The 22,093-nt window shown below is 37.8% G+C and overlaps 1 protein-coding gene across 2 annotated transcripts in view; it reads right to left on the bottom strand.

The window, feature by feature from the left end:
• Positions 1 to 22,093, bottom strand: part of PARG (poly(ADP-ribose) glycohydrolase) — a 57,488-nt gene that overhangs the window by 5,799 nt on the left and 29,596 nt on the right. For both annotated transcript variants that reach the window (XM_052677793.1, XM_052677792.1), the window contains exons 10-16: positions 14,773 to 14,852; positions 12,354 to 12,414; positions 11,856 to 11,931; positions 10,446 to 10,593; positions 4,967 to 5,045; positions 3,975 to 4,083; positions 441 to 546 (exon numbers count right to left, since the gene is read on the bottom strand). In XM_052677793.1, coding sequence (XP_052533753.1) covers positions 441 to 546; positions 3,975 to 4,083; positions 4,967 to 5,045; positions 10,446 to 10,593; positions 11,856 to 11,931; positions 12,354 to 12,414; positions 14,773 to 14,852 — 659 coding nt within the window. The remainder of the gene's footprint in view (positions 1 to 440; positions 547 to 3,974; positions 4,084 to 4,966; positions 5,046 to 10,445; positions 10,594 to 11,855; positions 11,932 to 12,353; positions 12,415 to 14,772; positions 14,853 to 22,093) is intronic.

Below are 22,093 nucleotides of genomic sequence, written 5' to 3'. Positions count from 1 at the left end.
TTGAACAACTTTGCAGAGATATTAATTTTTAGGCATAGGCTGTAAAGACCGGTTCAGGAAGATTAACTGAGGTACATAACTGAGAGTTAAAATGAGAGTGAGCTAATATTCAGTATCTGTGGTTTTGAAGTTTTCAGTGCTGCATAAGCACTAAACCTGGCATTTCAGAAACAATCATGGCTATTTCAAATCTTAAACTGGAAACAGCATAGAAAAACAGCATGCATTTTTAGTATTTAAGGTCACAACAGTCATGTCCAAAGATCAAAGTTAATGAACCAGGTCTATAGACAGTTTAACTACTGTTTGAATTCTTGGCTACAATTTATTCACACTGAAAAAAACCAAAAAATGTACTTAGCCCCAAAAAAGAATAAGATCAAAAATAAAAATCTAAGTTCATGGTTTCATTTGAATCTTAATGTCTTGCTATAATTTACCTTTTAATCTGGAATCCCCTCCAAAGGCACCACATCCCCAGTTTCCTGTGGCTATTGCAGAGAGATTTTGTGGTGGAACATTGGGTCTAGAGAAGCCACAGTAGGCCTGCAGGCAGACAAGAGTCAGAAGATGAAGCTGACAGGCACATTGGTGCATTATTTTCAAACAACTAAATGATAACCATCAGTACCATCTTCCAGCAATAAAAAAAAAAATCAAATAAGCTCAATATACCATTAATCTTCCTTTAAGTTGAAAGTAAACTACAGTAGCAATGAAATAATAAATTCTTTATTTAGGCATTCTTTTAAGGCAAGAATAATTTTGCCTTGTTCGGATCCAAGTTCAAAATTAAATGCAGGTGCAGATTTCCATGGATTTGAAAACTATAGTAAGTTAACAGAACAGCTGGAGCAGGGAATATAACTTTAAACAGTAGGTTTTGTCACATCTTTTTGGTACACCTAAGAGACATGTCAGTTCTGTACTGCTCCACACACTGTAAATTTTTGGGATGCATTTCTTGGTAAGCGTGAACCTGTCACTTTTACCACTATTACTGCTAGTCAATGGTTATCAAAACCGGCTCCACAACATTTATGACTGCAAGCCCAACTGTACATCAGTTGTTCTTCAGCATTTGGAAAGTGGAACTTCCAACTGGAAAAATTATTGAGAGGGACACTTAGTTCGGATGTCAGGGGGAAGTTCTTTAGACAGAGAGTGGTGAGGTGCTGGAACAGCTGCCCAGAGAGGCTGTGGATGCCCCGTCCATCCCTGGAGGTGTTCAAGGCCAGGTTGGATGGGGCCCTGGGCAGCCTGGTCTGGTATTCAATGGGGAGGTTGGTGGCCCTGCCTGTGGCAGGGGATTGGAGATTCGTGATCCTTGAGGTCCCTTCCAACCCTGGCCATTCTGTGATTCTGCAGACAGACTTCATGAGGCAATAATCTGAAGGGACAAGCAAAGATAGAGCTATGACATCTCCTACAAAAGTATCTGCAAATCTTAATGTTGAAATGAGGTAGAATTTTTTCTCCTTTATTCTGACTACCCAAATTCAGACAATATTAATCTTGCATTCAGTTAAACCAGAAACAAATGTCGGCCTCAGACACCTTTCATGGAACCAGAGAGAACATCTGGTTCTTTAAAAGAAGTAGATGTTAGAGAAATCACATGGGCTTCTAAGAAAAGGCAAGCTGTAAGAAGAATCACTCGCTTCAAGTTGTTTCAATCATTTCTTAATGGTCCAAAATAACAGATGGGCAAAAGAGCCTCTGGAAACAAACAGAGGCTGAGCAATGCCTACTAATACATCCATATTTAACAGCTTGCGTGCATATACTTACCTTGTCCTAATTTATTTAAAGAAAAAAAGTAGACTGCAGCCTATTCTACCACCTTTTTTTTCCCCCACACATGAAAAGTTGTAAGGTTAACATTAATTTTAGAACTGAAAGAACCAAACATACTGAATACAGTTGAACACATCTGATTTGTAAAAACATCAGTCACTTAAAAACTTAGTTCTCGTTACTACTATAAGAACTTCATTTACTCACAGTTCAAATTTCCTTTAAATACTCCCAGTCTTCAAACACCACCAGTCAGACTGACACAGTATATCAAAGCCTCACGAAAGCCTACTGTAATTTATGTTAAAAATCCAAATCCAATCAATAACTCTGAAAACGGTAGGCAGATCATAAATTCACTAGCGTAAATCATTTCCATTTTGTACCAAGATATGGTTTCCAAAATTTATTTACTGTCTCTTTCAGGGCTAATTTCATTTCCAACCAAAAAGCAACAAGCTGATGAATGTTACTTCAATCACGAAGCCGAAGTTTTAAGACTAAACTAAAATTAGTCCTTCAGGACTACACATCATTTCTGGGAGGAAAAATAAACTGATAAGAATAAGGTACATTCCTTTTCCTTTTCTAGCTAAGAGTTAGAAACACACTGCCCTACATTTGAATTTATTTTAAATGCATATAGAATTTCATGGTCTCCTGCACTACAGAAAGCAGGGAACCTCCTAATAGTTGTAGTGATCTTACACCTAAACCCCTAGCTAAAGCAGAGGCCTGCTGCATCTGTTATCATATAAGCATGCTACTATCCTGTCTTTTTAACCTAAATGTAAGTATGCTAAATAATGTAAGTGCATAAACATTTTTGTATTCAACTGCACAGTGAAAAGAGTGCTGCATTGCTATAACAAGCCACAGACCTCTCTCTATGTCTTATGCTAATGCCTGAGGCCTTCAATGTGGACCATTAATCTTATCAACTTACATTATGAGAATTTGCTGTTTGAACTGGAGATTGATACCAAGTATCTCTAGTTATAACAAAATACATAGAATGGTATAAAAATATATAAGAATGGGATACAAGCAAAGACTTTGAAAACATCAGTGCAGGCCGGAAGCTAGTGCCCCAGATTCACAAACAGTTCACTGATGGCAATAATCCATCAATGCAGAAGCATCACCTCCAAAGATGGGAAAGGACTGCTTTATTTTCAAGAGAAGCAGCAAAAAAGCAATCAGCTGAACAAACAAAAGCCCCACAGACAGTCCAGAGCAGAGACCAACAGCTAGGAACAACCTAGAAACTCAGATAGAACAATATCCCAAATTAGGGAGAAGAGTGGAGAGAAAAGATGCTCATTGCAGTTCCAGCTTCCCTTGTCAAAGATTTCATGAGCTTGGCAATCTTGACAACTAGAACCACCAAGATAAAAAGCTATTGGAACTAACTATACAGTTTTGTACACACACAGCTAATGGAGGATAAAGTTAAGGACTGACTGCTTTAAATATCCAGTAATCATAGATAATGTACAAGAACTATCAGTAGGAAATGTGCTGTTTCTGGATGTCAGTCTAAGAGCTTTGTTTAAAGGACTGGAACCAGCCTGCTTTATCAATCTTCCATATGTTCCTATCACTGCAAGCTGTTTGATATGTCTATACCCATTCAGTTGCAACATCCTTTACAGACACTGTGTGAATAGATATTTATGGAAATTTATGGACAGTCAGATCTCAGCTCAAGGTTACATCGATATATGAAAAGATAAATATGTAAATATTTCAAAAGTTTATCCAGAAGATAGGAGAAAAGCAAGTGGTACCATATTTATGAACTGTCACTGTGTTAATACACGAGGTACCTCCTACTCCACTGGAATGAAAGGCTGAATGGGATTCAGCAGAGCCAATCATGGGGAGAGAACATAAAAACATCGTTTAGAAGTAGGATAGAGAAGAGTCAGCAAAACGTGTACCCAAACTTCATTTATATTTTTGAAGATTGAGTAAACTGCCCATTTGAACTATGTATCAAAGGATAAACCACTCTGTTTGACAAGCTTCTACTTCAACAAAGTACACTGTTAGATGAAGATGAACAGTTTTCTTAACTGAAGGCACACACAAATACAAAAATATTTTAAAAGGTACTGCAAGCATTAATGAAACAGCCTTAGGCTGCAGGCTGCTTTAAAAAGTGACTGACTTGCCTTGTTGAGCTCTCTTCTGATTTTCTCCGGACCAAACTGATCAAGGAAACGTCTGAAGTGAAATGCATCTATGGCCACAATTTCAGTGTAGCGCCGCTGCCACTCATCCCTAAATTTGGAGTGAGAAGACAAGATGTGACAGTAAAATTAGTTCTTAAATACTGGCTATATAATCATGATCTGAGATGAGCAGTTCCCTGCAGAGCTTTTCCATTAGAAGACACTAGAAAGGTGAGCTTGTAACAACAACGGAGTGCTGACAACAGCATCAGAAAAGAGAGAAGATTCCCTTATAAATCCATAAATCCTCCGGCCTAGACTCTGAACGAAAAAGTAGAAATGTGAAACACATCTCATTAAATGGCACTGTTTATCCAGTGCAGAGGAACACTGCAAGGTCAAAAAAGCACTCTGGCTCTTTATCTTCCTCCAGAATTTACAGAATCACCAAATTGTTTGGGTTGGAAGGAACATTTAAATATCATCTAATTCCAACTTTTCCTGCCTCAGCCCTGGGCAGGGACACCCCCCACTACATCAGGTTGTGCAAAGCCACATCCAATACAAGATGGATTATTGTGCGTACTCACTGCATAAGCACTGCTGGGGAAATAAATGTAAGTGCTTGTGCTTAGAGACTTCTCAGATTCATGATATTAAATCTTATTTTGACACACTAATATCACCTGCAACACATGGTATCACTGTCAAAATTCCTGGGAAGTATATAGTTCTTATAATGCATAGTTCAGTTATCTTCAGAAAACTCTGGGTTCGATACAGATAATTAAAACCTGTTGATCTAAGAATTGACACGTTGGCAGGTATCATCATGAGCATCAGGAGATAACTTTCTTAGCTTGTTGGCTCTTTTGAGGAAAGTAGGATCAAGCTATAAAATTCTATAGTAAGCCAAATACACAAAGCATCAAATCTTTAAGACATTTGTTTATTCCTTCACTTGAAATACTTATGTGTAAGAAATACTTCACCTTGGGGTCTTATCTTCATGGCTTCTTGCCCACCGGTAAGTTTCTGCATAACCTGTATACTCACTGTACTGCTCAGTACCTGAAAGACAAATGATTTCCCATATTACATAAGAATACGTAAATATTTTTCTCTTGTAAAACCTTTCATAGGAATCAATGCTTCTCTGAATGGATACACAGCCCTCCAAAGCACCAGTTGAAGCTAGAGGTTCATATCTACACATAACAGTACAAGATCATCTTGAAACCAGTAAGAGCTTTTTTTGATGCAATGTGATGTTCTGTGGCAAATGTTACATACATAGATCTCCTAGGTATGCCATCCAGTGCACATACAACCAGGAGACACTTTTCGACTTGCCATTGCCAGATTAAGTAACTGCAGTTTAAACTGAGGGAAAAGATGGAACAGATGTACAGGAAGTGGAAGCAGGGTTGTGTAGCCTGGGAATAACATAGGGACATCGTCCACGTGTAGAGGGCTGAGATCAGGAAAGTCAAGGCACAGATAGAGCTGAACTTGGCAAGGGACGTGAAAAATAACAAGAAGGGGTTCTAAAGGTACACAGGCAGGAGAAGACAGACCAAGGAGAGTGTTCCCCCTCTGATAAATGAGGATGGAGAACTGCTACTGCCTGTAAACATGATGATAAAACAGTCACTGCACTACTAAAACATAGCAATGCTACCTCATCACAAAGCAGCAAAAAGCTGGGCTGACAGCTTAGGAAACAGGAGAGGAAAAATGTACAGATTTAAAAGTATCTGTAGCAAGCTGTATGTTTCCACAAAATGACTTCATTTCTCTAACGTAAAATTAAAATCTGTAAACCCACAGAGAAGCTCCATGGTAAGAACAAAGCACATTTCCAGTGCATCAGTCTTACTCTGACTGCTGCCCATCAAGCTTGAGAATGATCCTACATAGGGATATTGTGTTCAAGGAACATTTAACATGTTGTACTGAGGGGTATGGCTTAGTGGGAAATACTGGTGATAGGTGGATGGTTGAACTGAATGATCTTAGAGGTCTTTTCCAACCTTGGTGATTCTTGGTAAGACTGCTAAGCTTCCAAGGATCGCTGCCAATAACATCTCTTTTCCTCCTGTTACTTTGTTTTGCTTTTGCTCAGCACGAATCCTGCTCTGCAGTTCCTGACACCAATTCTCAGATATTACTGCAATTCACAGCACTGAAAGTACTGGAAGGCCACTGAGCCCAGCTGTGGTGATCAGTACCAAAGAGGATAATTCTGTAAAAGCCTAGGAACCTACAAAACTACACCTAGTACACACCAAACTGCTCTGCCAAAAAGCCCAGCAGGTTATCTTGACAAGCATCAAAGGCTGTAAGAAAGTAGCTTGTTAAGACCTAGCAATTTTAGCTATTTCTGCTCTATTATGCAAAATACCTTTCCAGCTTTTACTGAGACCAAGGAGAGCATTCTAGAAGTGTCTTGACTCTTGCCCTCTGTTAAAAAGCCAGCTTTCATCCTGTCTAACCAAACTTCAGGTCCTTGCTTCAAAATCCTGGGGATGGAAAAATGCACAGGAAAACCCTGAAGTAATGCCATAGCAAAATCAGGTTTTCCTATGCAGGGCTTGCAACCTCTGAACAATTTTGAGATGAATTTCTAATAGATTGATGAGAATACCTCATTTGGAAAATTCCATCTCATACGGGAACAGTTTGGGCACAAGTCACCAATAGCATAAGAAAAAGATGACTTCAAAGCAATGCCTTAATCACAAACTGTGCCAGCAATTACACCTATAAATATAACAGAAAAATGGTTTACAAAGACCTGTGAGCATTTAAAGTAACCGACAGCACAAAAAATATGATTAATCAGACAAGAGTGATGCCTAGTGCATAGATTGGTGATATTCTAAGAAGATAAATGTTTGAATTTAACCTCAAAGGTTTCAATCTCTAAATAGAAAAAAAAATATATAATAACAGCTTTGAAAAAATCAGAAACATAAGACTATTCAACTTTTAACATCACTTGCCAAGGGAATCCGAATGCTTGCTTCCTGTAGGCTCAAGCATATGAAACACAAACTGTTCAAAATGTTTAAAATGCTGCTTATACTTTGAAACATTTCCCCTATTTACACAAATCCATTGTAACAGATTTATCAGTGCTTCTTGAACTCCTCTGCCTTATTATCCACTCATTATTTATTTACATCTTATAGATGATTAACCACACCAAGAACAAACTCCACCCAAGGCTATTTTGAAAAGCCACTAATCAAAGCGATTGGGATGGTAGGAGATTGCTCACTAGAAATTCACTTTCTGTTGCAAGACTGAAGTCAAAATAATTGTGATGGCAGAATATGCCTGTATCTATTCATCCACTTCCTTACACACAATTATAGGCAGCTTAAATATTCAGAAATCAGCCTTCTAATTGAATTGTAGGCTGTGTCTATCATCAGTTAAGACTTTTCCTGACCTAGCCAAAATTGAGATTTACTGATATGCTTGAGCAAAGTGTCTGAGCAAATAGTAAGAAAAGACATACAAGGGGAGTGCTTGACCTTTCTGGCAGCCTTCAGCTTCAACTCGGAAAAGGAAGCATTTGTGGTCTAACATATGGAAAGAAAAGATGGGACGATGAAGATATTGACAAGGACAGATTAAATGAGTCAAAGGATGAAGCTTGCTTTTTTCAAAGGTTCATTGCTTTCATTAATTTTTATGAAAGTGCAGCGTATGATAACAAAAGCATCGAGAAACAAACAAACAACTAAATGCATATATAGAAAAATCAATAAGAGAAACTCAAATCACACAAACACTAAATTCATGTCCCAGGAACCTAAGGCTAATTAAAATCAGTGGGTCTTCATAAGCAAAGCACTGGAAATATGCCAGATAAAAACAGTTATTCAATGAGCAGCACTTTTTCCTGTGAACCACTGGGATAAAAGCTGCTGCTGCAGGGAGACTGGATGCAATACAGGATAAATTGGACGTGCTAATGTTTGATGAATCTCTTTCCTCAAAGCCAAAAAAAAAGCCAAAAAGCAAGCTACTACATAAACAGAAGCTTACCTCATCTCAGAAGGAAGCATATGCAAGTGTAATTAAAAAAATGCATTCTTAGTGAAACTTGCAGACACAGTATGAGAACAGTGACATCTCTAGTGCCAGTGTGCTATGGGACCGTGTTCATGAAATCCACCCTTCTCAGACTCCCATGGTTTTGCTTTTCCATTGCATATGATCTATGTGGTATTATAAAGCTCCCAAGGATGGAGGAGGAAAAAATGCCACGCTGTCCCTCAGGTATTTTGTCTGAGCACTGAAGTATCAGCACCTTTAGCTACGCAAAAAAAAAAAGGAGTACATGTAAAAAGCAAGGGTTCAATTTTGTAGACACTGATATGAATGTCTATTTACTGCTACAGGTGAGGGGAAGATCCTGCTCTTTCAGTCAGTTCTTCTGGCCCTTATACTGTGCCAGCATTAGTCATCTGGCTCTTCAGACAGTGGCACGATCAGCCAGCTAATCAAGCTGAAAAACATTTTTTTCCTATGAGTAAATTTTCAGCTGAACTAATTACCTGATCTAGTTTATTGCATGGATAATGTGCTTAGAAGTCTCTGAAAATGGCCATTGTTCAATCTGTAGACTTAAAGCAAACACAGAACACAGCTTCACCCACACTTAACACTGTCTGGATATATGCCAACTGAAAGGAAAATAAAAATAAGAAAACAAAACAGAACAACTGAATGAAAAACAGCCACACTTTTTCACAGCTCTATCAGAAATGTACTTGTAAGAATCTTTGGCATCACTGCTGACATTTCAGTCTGTGTAGAAGAACTTTGTGCATGACCAGTTCCATATTCATTACAGCACTGATCTTAACCAGATACCACACAATCACAATGAATTTAATTTCTCTCCCATTTCTCAGACTCTTCTGCAAACTTAGGCTACAGAGTTATACCCATTAAGCCACTGAGACAAGATGCATTACAAAGATCATAATTCACCAGGAGGATTGTGACACATAGTAGAGACTTGGCTATGAACTAAGATGGAAGAAATGCAGGAAGATGATAGAAGATCCATTTCCACTAAAGAAAAATATTATCACATACACTAAATGCAAACACCACGAAGTGCAGTGGCTTAGGAGAACTAAGAGAATGTCTCTGCAGTCAAAGAACACCCCCATTGTTGTCTGCTGATACCAAGTCACTGTTGCTTTTTTTTCCCCCACAACGGAATGGAAGAAATTCTTTCAAAAATTCATTTAGTGTTTCTCCCAATCCATTATGACACATCCTGATAGCTGCACTGTTTTTACCCTTCCCAGAAGAGCCTCGCCCAGAGGACAGCACTTCAATACGTTGATTTTGTTCATCATATCCAAAATTCACGACAGCAATCAGTGCTGGCCAAGAGTTTCCTGATTTTTGTTTTTCAGTGAATCACTAAATCAAGTTTACCATAAAGATGTCAGAGAAAAGGCACTGATTAAGGCACAGTGGAAAAACAAAATAAACAAAACACTCTTAGAAGATTACAAAGGTTAAGACTGAAAACCATGGAGGCTTTGTAGGCTGAAAAACAGAGTATACCTAATCTACTACTGTATTTGTCTGGAAGATCTCTCAATAAAAAATGGCTATAAAGAAAAAAAGTTTAATTTTTTTCCCCCCTCCTCCAGTGATGAAAGTGCATCACTATGTGTGGATCCAAGACATAAGCAGCATTTCCTGGACCTCTCCAATTTCTGCTAGAGACAGCAGCTATTTTGGCACTATTTTGATCCAAGGAATAATAAATCTCTCCAAATTTTAAGACAGATGTTAAAACCAAAGGAAAAATCTCTTCAGTGAAGCACTGGACAGAGGTATCTCCATACTCAACCTCTCAACAATATACTGCATACACAGCTAGTTTTAACATTGTAAGTGACAAACACAACTTGCCATAAGTACCATGAATGTGTGTTTGTAACTTAAAAGATAAACATCCTCAAGAGACATTTCCTCACTTTCTATCCTTTTTAAAGGACGCTGATTTTCTTCTCTTCCACTTCCTCCTGTTTGGTGACCAAAAGGCAGCACAAACTTTCCAAATTGCGATAAGGAACAAATCCATCCTGCTTTGACACAACAGAAATATTACCCACTAATAACTGGTAATTGTGACTTCTATTGCCCCAAACCATTTTTTAGCTAGGTCTAAAAACGCATTTCAGGATTCAGCATCCTATTACACAAGGTTAAAAAAAAGTTTTATGTAATACTTGTCTACTTGCCATCACTTGTTTTCATTTCATTCACCAAATGTCTAATGGAACAGTGGCCCCACAGTCTTAAGAGGTGGGGCAAACAAGAAAACTCATTGAGAAATGAGTACTATCTTTTCCTGCAGAGTTTAAACATACAAAACTTCAAGTTGAAACACGTTTTCTACAAAGAACGTTTACTTTAAAGACTAACCTGTGATGATAAGACATTCGTTGTGATCCAGTACTTCAGTGATGAGCCTTGATACAATCAGCTCTGGGTTGATTAAAAACCGAATTTCTTCTTGTACCAATCCTGCCCCGGTGACACCACCACCAACAAAACGGTTTGCAAAGTCAACCTAACAGGAATATATCCAGGAGCATTATGAGACAAGCAAACAGCGTAAAATCCTTTCATTTAATAAGGTAAATAAAACCACGTACAAGCTTCGGCTCTATTGAAATCTGCTGCTATCACTTAAAAATAAGCAGCAGGACAGAGTCTGATTAGCAGCAGGCCTTCTTGATTTTTTCCCTTTCCTACTTTGTGAGAAGAAACAAGTGAGATATTATGCAGCAAAATAACATTATGCATCTCAAAGGCTCTCAATTCATTTTTTTGAAAGGGCATATATTTCAAAAATGAACAGCAGATCACAATATCCCTTTTGCATTTTGGGGACACTGAAGAATCATTAAGTTGTCCTTTAAGAAGCTTCCTGCCTTGGCTGTCCACAAAAAGCACTTTTAGATCAGTACTGGTCCACATCAGTTGTTCTGTACTTAGAAGCTCTTAGAAATTCTCCTTGAAATGCACTTGAAAAAGGTACATCATTTTGACTGCTAAGCTTTCTGCCTGAAACTGTGAAATTCTGGACTCTCATTTTGGCTGCAATAACATTTTTCATATTACATTTTTATATAGACAATAGTTTAAAAAGCAATTGCTTTATTCAAAAAAAAAAAAAAAAAAAGCAACTACTATTTATGCAAACTACTCGCCCATAGAAATTTATAATTAAAATAAGCTTACATCACATTTTCCTGGCTACAGATGTTCTGTTTACTTATTTATTTATTCGGTAATTGAACGCCAGAAGACAGACTTCTTTCTTTAAGCTGATTTGACAACTGAAGTATGTTCCTTGCTATCAATATGGACAGGACATCCTCCTTACCAATCTATTTCAGCTGACTGTCTCCCAGTCTGAAACAGTGGTGCTGCAGCAGCAAGAAGTCTCCTGAACTACTGACCTGGTCACCGTCTGGGGCACAACAATCATTTCAAAAGCAAAACAAAAACAAAATAAAACCCCTTGGCAGCTCATAAAAATTACAGCCGGAAACTTTTATCTTGTCGATCTTTGATTCTAGCTTGAACCAAAGGACCTGAAGCTGTCCAGGACTTGTGATTTTCTGTCAGCTACAGGTACATGTAACAAAACTCAATGAGCTAGGGAATACTGATGGCACTAAGACTGCCTGTGGAATTCATTTTGATGTTTCATTTACATGCATAACATCTTGTCATTTAAACCAAGTTTATATAACTTTAAGCTGGCAGACCACAAAAATGACATAAGCATGACACAAAGCCACATCTACTGTTATATAAACTTACCTGTAGCATGCCTTGTCCATTGCTTTCAATAGTGCCCTCATAGGTGACATGCAATCTAGACAGCTTTTTCGGAGATCTTTCATTGAGGAAAAAATATTGCACAGAAAAAAAAATGATGACAGAATCTGCACAAAGACATTAAGACAAAACTCATCCAAAATCTACCTTCTTACACACCTTAGCATAACGTGGTTAAAAAATCTGAAGGATTAAGTAAAATGTTATTTGCCTTTCCAAAAATTCCCTTTTTACATTCTCAAGCATCAAAAGATGTTACTGTTCTAAAAATTCATGTAGGATTTGTTGGCTTCACAGGCACACAGATAAATGCACGACGTTCAAATTATTTGTATGCTTTCATCCACTTCCTTCCGTACACCTCACTAAAACAAACACGTTTACTGTGATCACTTGCAGGTCTGAATCAATTCAACATTGATGGGATTCAGGTTATAGATAATTTAAGCTAATCTTCACATTTAACAGCATGTGAGTTACCTTTCCCAGTCTGGAAATTCTTGGAGACACTGCCTTGTAAACGTCACCAATCCAGTAGGTTCTACAGGGAAACCAAGCCCAAGGAAAAAATATTAACTGCTAGAACTTTTGTCCCTACACTGATTGCAACATAATTCCTGGCAGAAACAGGAGAGATTAACTTTGCTCAAAAGCAGCTTTGGATCTTCCCCTGGCAGCCTGTGCTTAGACTGAAACCACTATGAAGGCCAGAATCACTCTCATTTCTTTGCAGTTTGAGTATGCTTTCAAGGAAAAGCTGTGTGTTAAATGAAAATCACTTGAACACTACCAAAAAGACCTGATGTTCGACATGAAAGCGTGCTGTCACTTATGGCAGAAGTTGTCAGCCTCTGTAGGTGTCTGTTTTTAAACCCCAAAAGGCAACACAGAGTATTCAAGCTACGTGTGGACAAAGCAGCAGCTCATATTTCCAAACTACTACCTAAATAAAGACAGATTCCAAATCGAGCCATTACTGTCAGGATCCTAGTGAAATTCACCCTACTTCAGATGCAAAAGACTTCTGCACTCACAAAAAAAAGAACAGCTATTTCTCACTGCAGAGAGAATGCACAATCATCATCTCTCCTTGCTTTACTCAAGATTTCTGTTGTGCTACAAAAAGAAAACGTCAGCCTCTTATTAGAGTCATCCTAAGAAAAACTTCGTTTGGTCTCATTTGTTTGATACAGTGAGTCTATTGGGTTGGCTTGCAGAAAACAATGGAAACAAATCTAAAGCACAAAGTCTTTCAAATGTGTTAAATATCGCTATGTTTTCTTTAAAATTGTAAGGTTTAAGGAGACATAGAAGGGAAAAAAAGCTGCTTTCTCTTCAAAAAATAAGATACGGATTTCAGAAATTGAATGCTTTTCTACAAGGGAATTCGTATCAGTGGCAACATTTTCATAAATTAGGTATTCACCTATCGACAGAATCTTCCACTTACGTGGCCTCTGTGCTCTTTTACAAGGAATTCAGTTACCATTCACAATAAAAAAGAACTGTGACATTTTTATGGAGCTATGTTACTTCAATCTTATTAATGTCTTCAAAGGAAAAAAATCCCAATAAATGGGGTCTTTCAGAAGTATGATACGAATTTTCAATTCAAGAAATGAGCACGCAAAAATCTCACTAGACTGTTAGATGTTTTAACATTAAGTAGTTTTCATTAAGCATGCTTCCAGTAGAGCTAGGGACAGCAGCACAAATTTGAAATTTTTTTTTATTAAAGTATTACAGGCGAGCCCCCATACTACAGCTCTCCTCATCTGAGCACACAGATCACAATTCACTTTTTACCCCAGAGATTTATTTCTATTGAGACTGCTGAGGTTTGCCTGCTAAAACAGGAGGTAGCTGCATTTAATTAGAGATGAAACAAAATAATAAACTGATAAACTGAATAATAAACTGATGGAGCATATGAAATAAAGAGTTTTTTTAATGTGTAATAGCTTAAAATTGTGGATTTTTTTCCTTTTAAGAACAAACTTTTCTGAGAATATGGTGTTAACAATGTAAAGAAAACGTCCTATAAATGACACTGTTGTAAGATATTGCTGCAGATGTAATATACCTAGCTGCAGTCAAATCCCTTTCTCCTGAAAAAGGGAATTTATGAGCTCTGCTACAATGTTCTCAAAAAATAAATGTATTTTTTTTTAGGAGCTTAGGTTTATGCTCTAATCAATGGTAACAGCAGAAGATCTGACTAGGCATGCTAGGGAAAATACCACACTCATTTCTAAAGGAGCTGAAGACATCTCACATCTTGCTATTATCTAATTTATTTTCAACTGGGAAAACTTTACAGCAGCTTTGCTTTGGAAGAACAGAAGCAAAAAACCTGAAATGCCAACAAAACTAAGGAAAAATCGCTTTGAATTACAAATGCTGCAGTCAAAGCAACAAGCATGCACACTACAAGAAACCTGAAGACTGTACCAAAATCCTAAAGGATGGTATGGAACTGGTGATTTTAATGACCACACGTATTAAGTTCTTCCTACATTCTCACTCTGATAAGGTGCATCAAGTCAATACATGTACATTTTCATTTCTTACATACAAACAGAAAATTTGTATAATGCATATAGAAACACACACACTTTATGTACAGCATAGATATGTAAATAAGGAGGGGTGAAAATATAATCTGAACCTACATATGTATATGGATATTTTACACAAACACACCCATCTCTGAAAAAAGAAAAAAAGCAATGAAGAATAAGCTTCACACAAAAAACTGAATTACATGTGTTATCTACACATGACAAGTGACATTAAAGAGTATCAGCATACTCAGCATGCTGGATTTTGTTAGATACTTCCACCATAATGCTGCATAGACATTCCTAAATCTAATGGGATTAAAAAAAAAAATACATACTCTTTTCTGTGACTCTTCTAAAATAGCAGAAAAGGGTCTTAAGTTTCTCAGGCTTCCTTGGTGACCGTCCTTCAAACAATCTGGAAAACAAGGCAGAATTAATTAGATTAGATTTCAGGGATGCACAGCATAGTTGTTATGCTACGTAAAGTTGAAAAACAGTCTGCCCTCCTTAAAGTCAGCCACTTCAGCATTACACAAGTAGGATACCACTTGTTACAGAGGCACCAGTCCTGAAATCTACACAAATACTGAGATTGTACACTCCCAGCAGGAGGCATATTTACACGCTTATATATGTAGTGCACTTGAAAGGCAGAAGGCCAAAATTTGTTTCAAATAAAGCTAGTTTTTAGGTTGATCTGCTAGACAAGTTTCTGATGAAGGTAATAAGGCTGATTTCAAATTATCCAAAAGCATAATTTCAAAAGGAAGATTCCAAAAATCTACCAGACTTATTTTGCAATGACCTATCTTGGATTGAAATCAGTGACCCAGAGGTGGAAACACGCACACTGAACACCCCAGGATCCAAATGCTTTACCCTACTTACAGCTGAGTGAACTTCTGAGAAGAACTAAGGCAACTACATTGCTTTCATGAACTGCATGGTACTAGCAGCATTTCTAAAGAGATTAATCCACCCCCTATAGAAATGGCTTTATCCACTGGGCTACTCCTGGCATTCTCAAACTCATCTGTAAAAAACTAAGCATGAAAAGGAAGCATCCAATTTTTAGCCATTAAGTGAATGCATGCTTTTAAGGTTAGCTGAAATATTTTTACTGCATCATCCCTCTTCCGGCAACTGGAACGCACATTACTTAATTTCCCCTCCAGCAAAGTGACAAGGCATTGTTATTGGCAATACATAATGGAATTTAACTGGGAGGAAGAACAGTGAGGACTTCAGAAATAACATCCTTTGAGCAGGAAGGTCACTGAAAGATGTCTGATACAGTGAAAGCCCTGAGGATGTAAGTTATAACACCCTTGCCAATCCTTACCCCCATAAGCCACAAAACAACAGTGCAAGTAAAGCAATGACACAACATTATTCATTTGTTTCCATGCATCAAAATGTCAATCTGCCTTTAAAAATGGAATGCTGTCAGGCAGACTTAGCTTTCAGTAGTGAATGAGGATGGGATTTTTAGTATTCAAAAATTCTTACGCAATATCTATTAATTCTATCTATTCTTACGCAAAAATCTATATAAAGTTAAAGAAGCTGATTTTATAGTTGAAAAGATCTTATGAAAACCTTTAGCCTTGGAACAATCAAACAGGACTTCATGGCAGCAAGTTTCATATGTGTATGGCCTTGTTCAAAATGGACCCATCTGCAAGGTCTAGGACCACGTTGTGCTTGCTTACCTACTAAATGACTCAGAAAAGAAAGTTAAGGCATGCATGCAGGTCTTGTCTAAATGCCTAAGTTATCTCTGACTTTTTATCTGGAAGTCTTACTTGGTACAAGTCCTTTAAACTGGTTCACTAATATACTAGGCCAGTCACACATTCAATGGCTTTTTCTCGCCCCTTCACTTCAACTTGCAATCACGCTTACGTTGCAAATTCTCAGTAGTAAGTTCTTCACCTCACAAAGGTGTTACATGATTGAGCATACCTAGCAAACTGTGCAGGGAGAGTCAACAGCTGAAAATACTACGCTTGACAAAAGACAGATCAAGCTAAATGGCAACAGCAAGGGAAATGAACTTGGTAGGTAATTGTAATGGATAAAACCAAAACGTGGTTGCTGTCAGTAGGGCATTTCAACTAAACACACTTACATACACACACACACACACACACACACACACACACACACACACACACACTTTAATGTATATATATTTAAATCTGAGATGTCTAGCCCTGGCCTGTCTTTTCTTGCAGTAGAAGCTGTGATAAACAGCTTTTTTTCTTTCTCTCCGGGGATCAAAGCTACAGTAATGCCAATTGCTTCTGAAAAGTTTAATTTAGAGAAGATTTATTCCCCAAACACATTCCATAATTACAGTAACGATAAGAGAGATCTTATCTCTGTATTTCTGTTCTAGCCAAGTAACACTGTGTAAAAAATCACAGGGAGGCACAAAAGAATTTAGAAAGGTCCCAGTTCTGACACAAGTATTGTGCATTGCAGGGGGTTACTCCCCTTGCAGCAGGGACAGAAAAACACAGTGAGGTTCAAAAGTCACCTGCATTTTGGCCTAGGAGCAATATGCATCCTGTAACCATACATCAGATCTTTTACTGCAGTCAGCACACAAGGGGATTTGTTTTAAAGGCCAATTGGATCAGTGGAAAAATTCTGACATGTTTTAAGATGTTAAAAATTAGTAATATACCTTCATAGGAGCTACCTATCTATTAGAGGTTACTGGTATTAGTTCAGTTAGTTCTTTTACATTTCCAGAGAAACCACAGTATCACAGTGCATCCAAGCTATACTAAGGTCAGAAGTAGAATCCGAAGAGAAATGAAACTGTAAACCTTACACTCCATAAATACATGCAACCATACTGTCTTAGATACAGTGTACATAACCAGTTATCTCTGTGAACACAGTAATGCATGAGAAAAAAAACAAGAAATGGCCCAGACCAGCTCCCACCAATTTAAGAGAGGATAATATTGCAAAATTAGGAACATCTTAATCTAGGGCACTATTTTGGAGATCATCAGTTATGAAACATTATGGAAGGTTTTATTTCTGGTGCAAATAACTCTGTTTTGGAGAAAAAAAGCTATATGAGGACATCGACAATATATACAAATAAATGCTTCTTTAAGTGCTGGAACACAGATTCTACTAAAAAAAAAAAAAAAAACCTAACCAAAAATATAAGTGGAAACCACATAACCAATTTACTGACAAGAACCCAAGGCCAAAAAAACATTAATTCAAATTAAAGAATTCAGCCAAATGAAGTGCACTTTAAATCAAATGCAAAGTACTGCAAGCCCCACTTTCAGCTGAAGCAACTGAAATATTACCTCTAACTGCGTACGTAAGCTATTTTTGCTCTGCACAAGATGTTCTTACTGCCATGCAGCTAACTTCCACTTAGCAGGAAGCCAGACAGCAGAGCACAAAGCTTGGGGGGCTGACCACCAAACAGAGCTCTGCAGTGATGCTAATCAAATAAAAGATGTATTAGCAAGATATGCCTATAGGGACACAGTTAGGCGTTCTGACAAGCCAAGGTCAGAGATCCAAAAGCAGAAGACAGTAGATGTGCCAATAGCATAGTGAAAGTAGTTTGTTAAGTCACTGTGGCTACATAAAGACTTTCCTAGGTAATAATGAGAGTCCCACCCCCAGCCTGTACCTTCCCATCCACAAGTTGGGCTCTTTTGAACTTTTCAGAGTACGCTCATGTTTCTAACATGCAAATTGAACCTATCCTAAGACTCAGAACAGTACAGAATAGCAAAATACTTGAAAAATGAATAGAACAGGTGTCTTTGGTTTCCTGTCTTGTTACATTTTCAAGTCCATGTATACATGTAGGGGTGGAGACACACTCAGATGTTACCTTCCAACTCTTATTACTCTCCGTAAGATCAAGGGCTATTTACATCTAAAAGCAGAGAATTCTCAATTGCTAACAATCTCTACACGGACTGCTAAAATTTCACAGTGAATCATGCAATCCTAAAAGAGAAACTCATGATGTCAAGTGGCACAATAAATGAATCATTTAGGATTACGTCAGTTGCATCAGGGAGCACGGTGAATCATCCCTACCCTCTTTCTCCTGCAATCTTTTTTCCTCCATGAAGATCCAAGAGAAAAATAAAGGTCTTCCTTTTTCAAAACATTACCATATTCAATTCAATACTGTAAGCAATCCTTTTTCTAAGCTTTCATTTGCAGAGTTGGCCAAAATACTTTGTCTCAGTAACAGTTCTGTCATAATATTATTTGATATTTTTCTTCAGTTGTGCCTATGATAACTTTAGTCATGTGTATATTTAAGATTACTTGTAGACAGCACATTCAGAGGGTAGGCAATGTATAGGTGTAAACATCAACAGAGAGAGAATCCCATGGAATACGTGATTTGTATGTAGAACTTATATATAATTACATGTGCATATACAATTGCACAGGATCTAGAACAATCTCTCTCAACATCTGACAGCAAGTCAGTCTATCATATACAATCAATGGGAATTACCTTAGTTACCTGTATTCTTTGACTGAACTATCTTCTGAGAAAGCTTTTTCAATTGGTTGTGTATTGGGGAGGGGGCTCCCACCCACACAGAAACATCCAGCCACGTTTTAAACCACACTAAAATTAAATCACTTAAGCTTCACATCAGTGAAAAGACAGAATACAGTTCAAGCCAGATACTGTCTGAAGACTTTTCTTAACAAGTGGCACAGCAGCAAGAGTTTCACAATTACCATTACCACTACTACATTTCCCCTTGCCAAGAGAAACTCAATATTTCATTCCTCTTTCTCATGCATGTTTCATAATGCATAGACCATATTAGCACAGTAGTACGTGTATAAAATTTATAAACAAATGTGCATATAGTAAAAAAAAAAAAAAAATGTACATACATCAGAAATTTTCTGATTAAGGGTGTGTGATGAGAAGAGTTTGGAGATCACTGCCCCAGACAGCTTTAAATACTTAAAAGTCAATCACATGATTTAAGATGAGGAAATTAGAACAAACTGAAAACAGCAAGCTCAATATAAAATATAGATCCTTTCTAGGAAGTCCTGTTGCTATTGAAAGTACTTTAAGTGAGAACTACAATTAGGGCTTTTCAGAATACTAAAGCTTCAGTAATGAACTTTGGACATCGTATCAGTGTGAAGTAGATAAGCCCAACAAGATGACCTGCCCTGAGATGAAAGGCAGATAAACAACTAGTGAGCATAAAGGAACTTTCACCATCTCAACCTTACACATACTGACAGGTTTCTTAGTTTCAGCTGGGATGGAATTGTTCTCTTCAGAGTGTCTGGTGTGACACTATGTTTTCATTCTAGGAAAAAGCAACATTGATAACACACCGATGTGTACAGTTGCCTCCTAAGCAGCACTCTAGAGAGCCAAAGCCATTTGCAGTAGGGCCCGAGAAGCTGAGAGGGAGCAGAATTAGGAGACCTGACTGAAACTGGCGGAAGGGATACTCCATACAATATGACATCATGCAGGAGGAACTGTGAAGGGGGTAGGAGTTCACCTCTTCCACTGCTCAGGGGACTAGTTGAGCATCAGTCAGGGGGTGGTAAGCAACTGCTTGTGCATCACTTGTTATACAAACACACATTTGTCGTAATTATTATCCTTTTCTTTTTCTCTTAGTTTTATCTCAGCCTACGAGTTCTACTGTATGATTTTGGGTATTCTTCTCCCCAGTTCTCTCCCCCATCCCACTGGAAAAAGGGGGGGGGGGGGAGGAATGACGATGATGACTGAGTGAATGACTGTGTGCTGTTGAGCCACCTGCTGTGTTAAATGACAACAGGAAAACACAGCATGAACTTACACAAGTCAGGCGCAGTAACATCAGTTCTGTTTTTCTGGTGCTCAGTGTATTTTAATAACATGAATTCCACCCCTCTGTATTAAAACAGCCCATACAGAAAGCAATTTAGAGGTTTCGAATTCCCTTGGCATCAAATAGGAGAAAAACAACACATTCAGTAATTCAATCTCACAGGCACTTTCTTATTTACTGTTGCGTCATGAGTATCAAACATCATCACATCAAGTTATTTAAGAATGTGCAACATTTTTGTGTTTAATTAGAACTTCACCTTCAGATTAGAGGGTCTTGAGATGCCAACCCTAAGTACTCAGCACCAAACAGCACGGTGCAATGCTTTACACTGAGCATCTCACATAAAACATCTCACAGCACAGTAAAATTCAGTTCAGTAACAAATTACTGTGTCTGCTGAAGTAACCAGGAGGTACTCAGAGTACTGTGTAATCACTACAGCAATTACTAGACTTATTAAGAATGGTGTCCAATTTAATTGATCTATTCCAAGACCATTTCATCATCTGCCACACAAAAACTTCAATTTTAATTTTTTACAGTAGCTAATACTCTACTTAAATCTAAGCTAATAAGAACGCAGACCCGAGGCAAGGTAACAGGACTGGCTTTGTAGGCTCAGGGTCTAAAACCATAGAAAAACCTCGAGCCACTTTTCAGAGGAGCAATGCATCTCTCAGTCCAAATCAAGTTCTCTTAAAGTCATCAGATAATTTATTCCCCAGAGAATACTCATTAGTGTTGCAAAACTGATGTTGTTTATGAAGAGACAATTGCATTACTGCTAAATTAGATTTCAATTCCCCTGTACAAACCTACTATACAGTTTGCCCATTTCCTTTCATATATTATACATTCCAGAAAAGACATATACATCTTAACTACTGTTTTCCCCCTCTCATTCCCAATCACTTGAAATTGCTTTAAAAGCTTGCTTGATAAAGATGAAAAAGTCAGTCCTACTGGAATACTGGTTGTTGCAGAGCAGAGCATCTCACTAACATACGTGCCAGAAGATCCACCAGGTTTGTGTAATTAGGCATGCTCTCTTTAATTATAATACATCCTCACTTGCTTTGATGGCAGCTACTACAGATGCCTATGCCTTCAGTTAACTACAGTCGTTTTTCCAAAAAAGAACAGTGAACTTACTGTAACTCGATGCTACAACTAAGAACAGATAAAAGGTACAGCAAAAGCAGAAGGGGTCTCTGACAAACCAGTTCTCTTTTTGGTCACCCAGAGAACTGAGGTAAGACTGCAACAGATTATCGCTGTTTGGTTCTTGTTTTTTTTTCCTTCATACATTTCTTTTACACGCAATCAGACTTCATAGCTTTCTAAATTACAAGATGCTGTGGCAGTAAGACACAGGTCTGATAACTCAGAAAAGAAGGGCATGAAAGTTCCATCTGACACTCCAATGCATTTGTTTCAGTATTTTCTCACAAATAAATGTAAAAAGAGCACAGTTTTCTCTTAGCTTTGATATATTTCAAGAGGGGAGGGCCAATAAGCATTCCTCCCTTTTTATGAAAACAATACACTAAACCACCACAAACTACTCATAGTAAAGATGCATTCTCAGTATTACCAGAAGAAACTGCATTCAAATGCAATCATCATCACAACTGTAGAGATCACTTCAGAAGAGCTGATGCAAGTAATCCTTCACATTCAAGCAATATGCAACTTCTACAAACAGCATCAGTAAGAATGTTAAGAGGACAAATGCAATTCTTTCTGTTGTAATGGAATATTTTTGCACAAAGCTGCC

The sequence above is a fragment of the Tympanuchus pallidicinctus genome, unplaced genomic scaffold (assembly GCF_026119805.1).
Source record: "Tympanuchus pallidicinctus isolate F22 unplaced genomic scaffold, pur_lepc_1.0 scaffold16, whole genome shotgun sequence".
In the NCBI taxonomy this organism is placed as follows: domain Eukaryota; kingdom Metazoa; phylum Chordata; class Aves; order Galliformes; family Phasianidae; genus Tympanuchus; species Tympanuchus pallidicinctus.
This window is presented reverse-complemented; position numbering and strand designations above follow the sequence as displayed.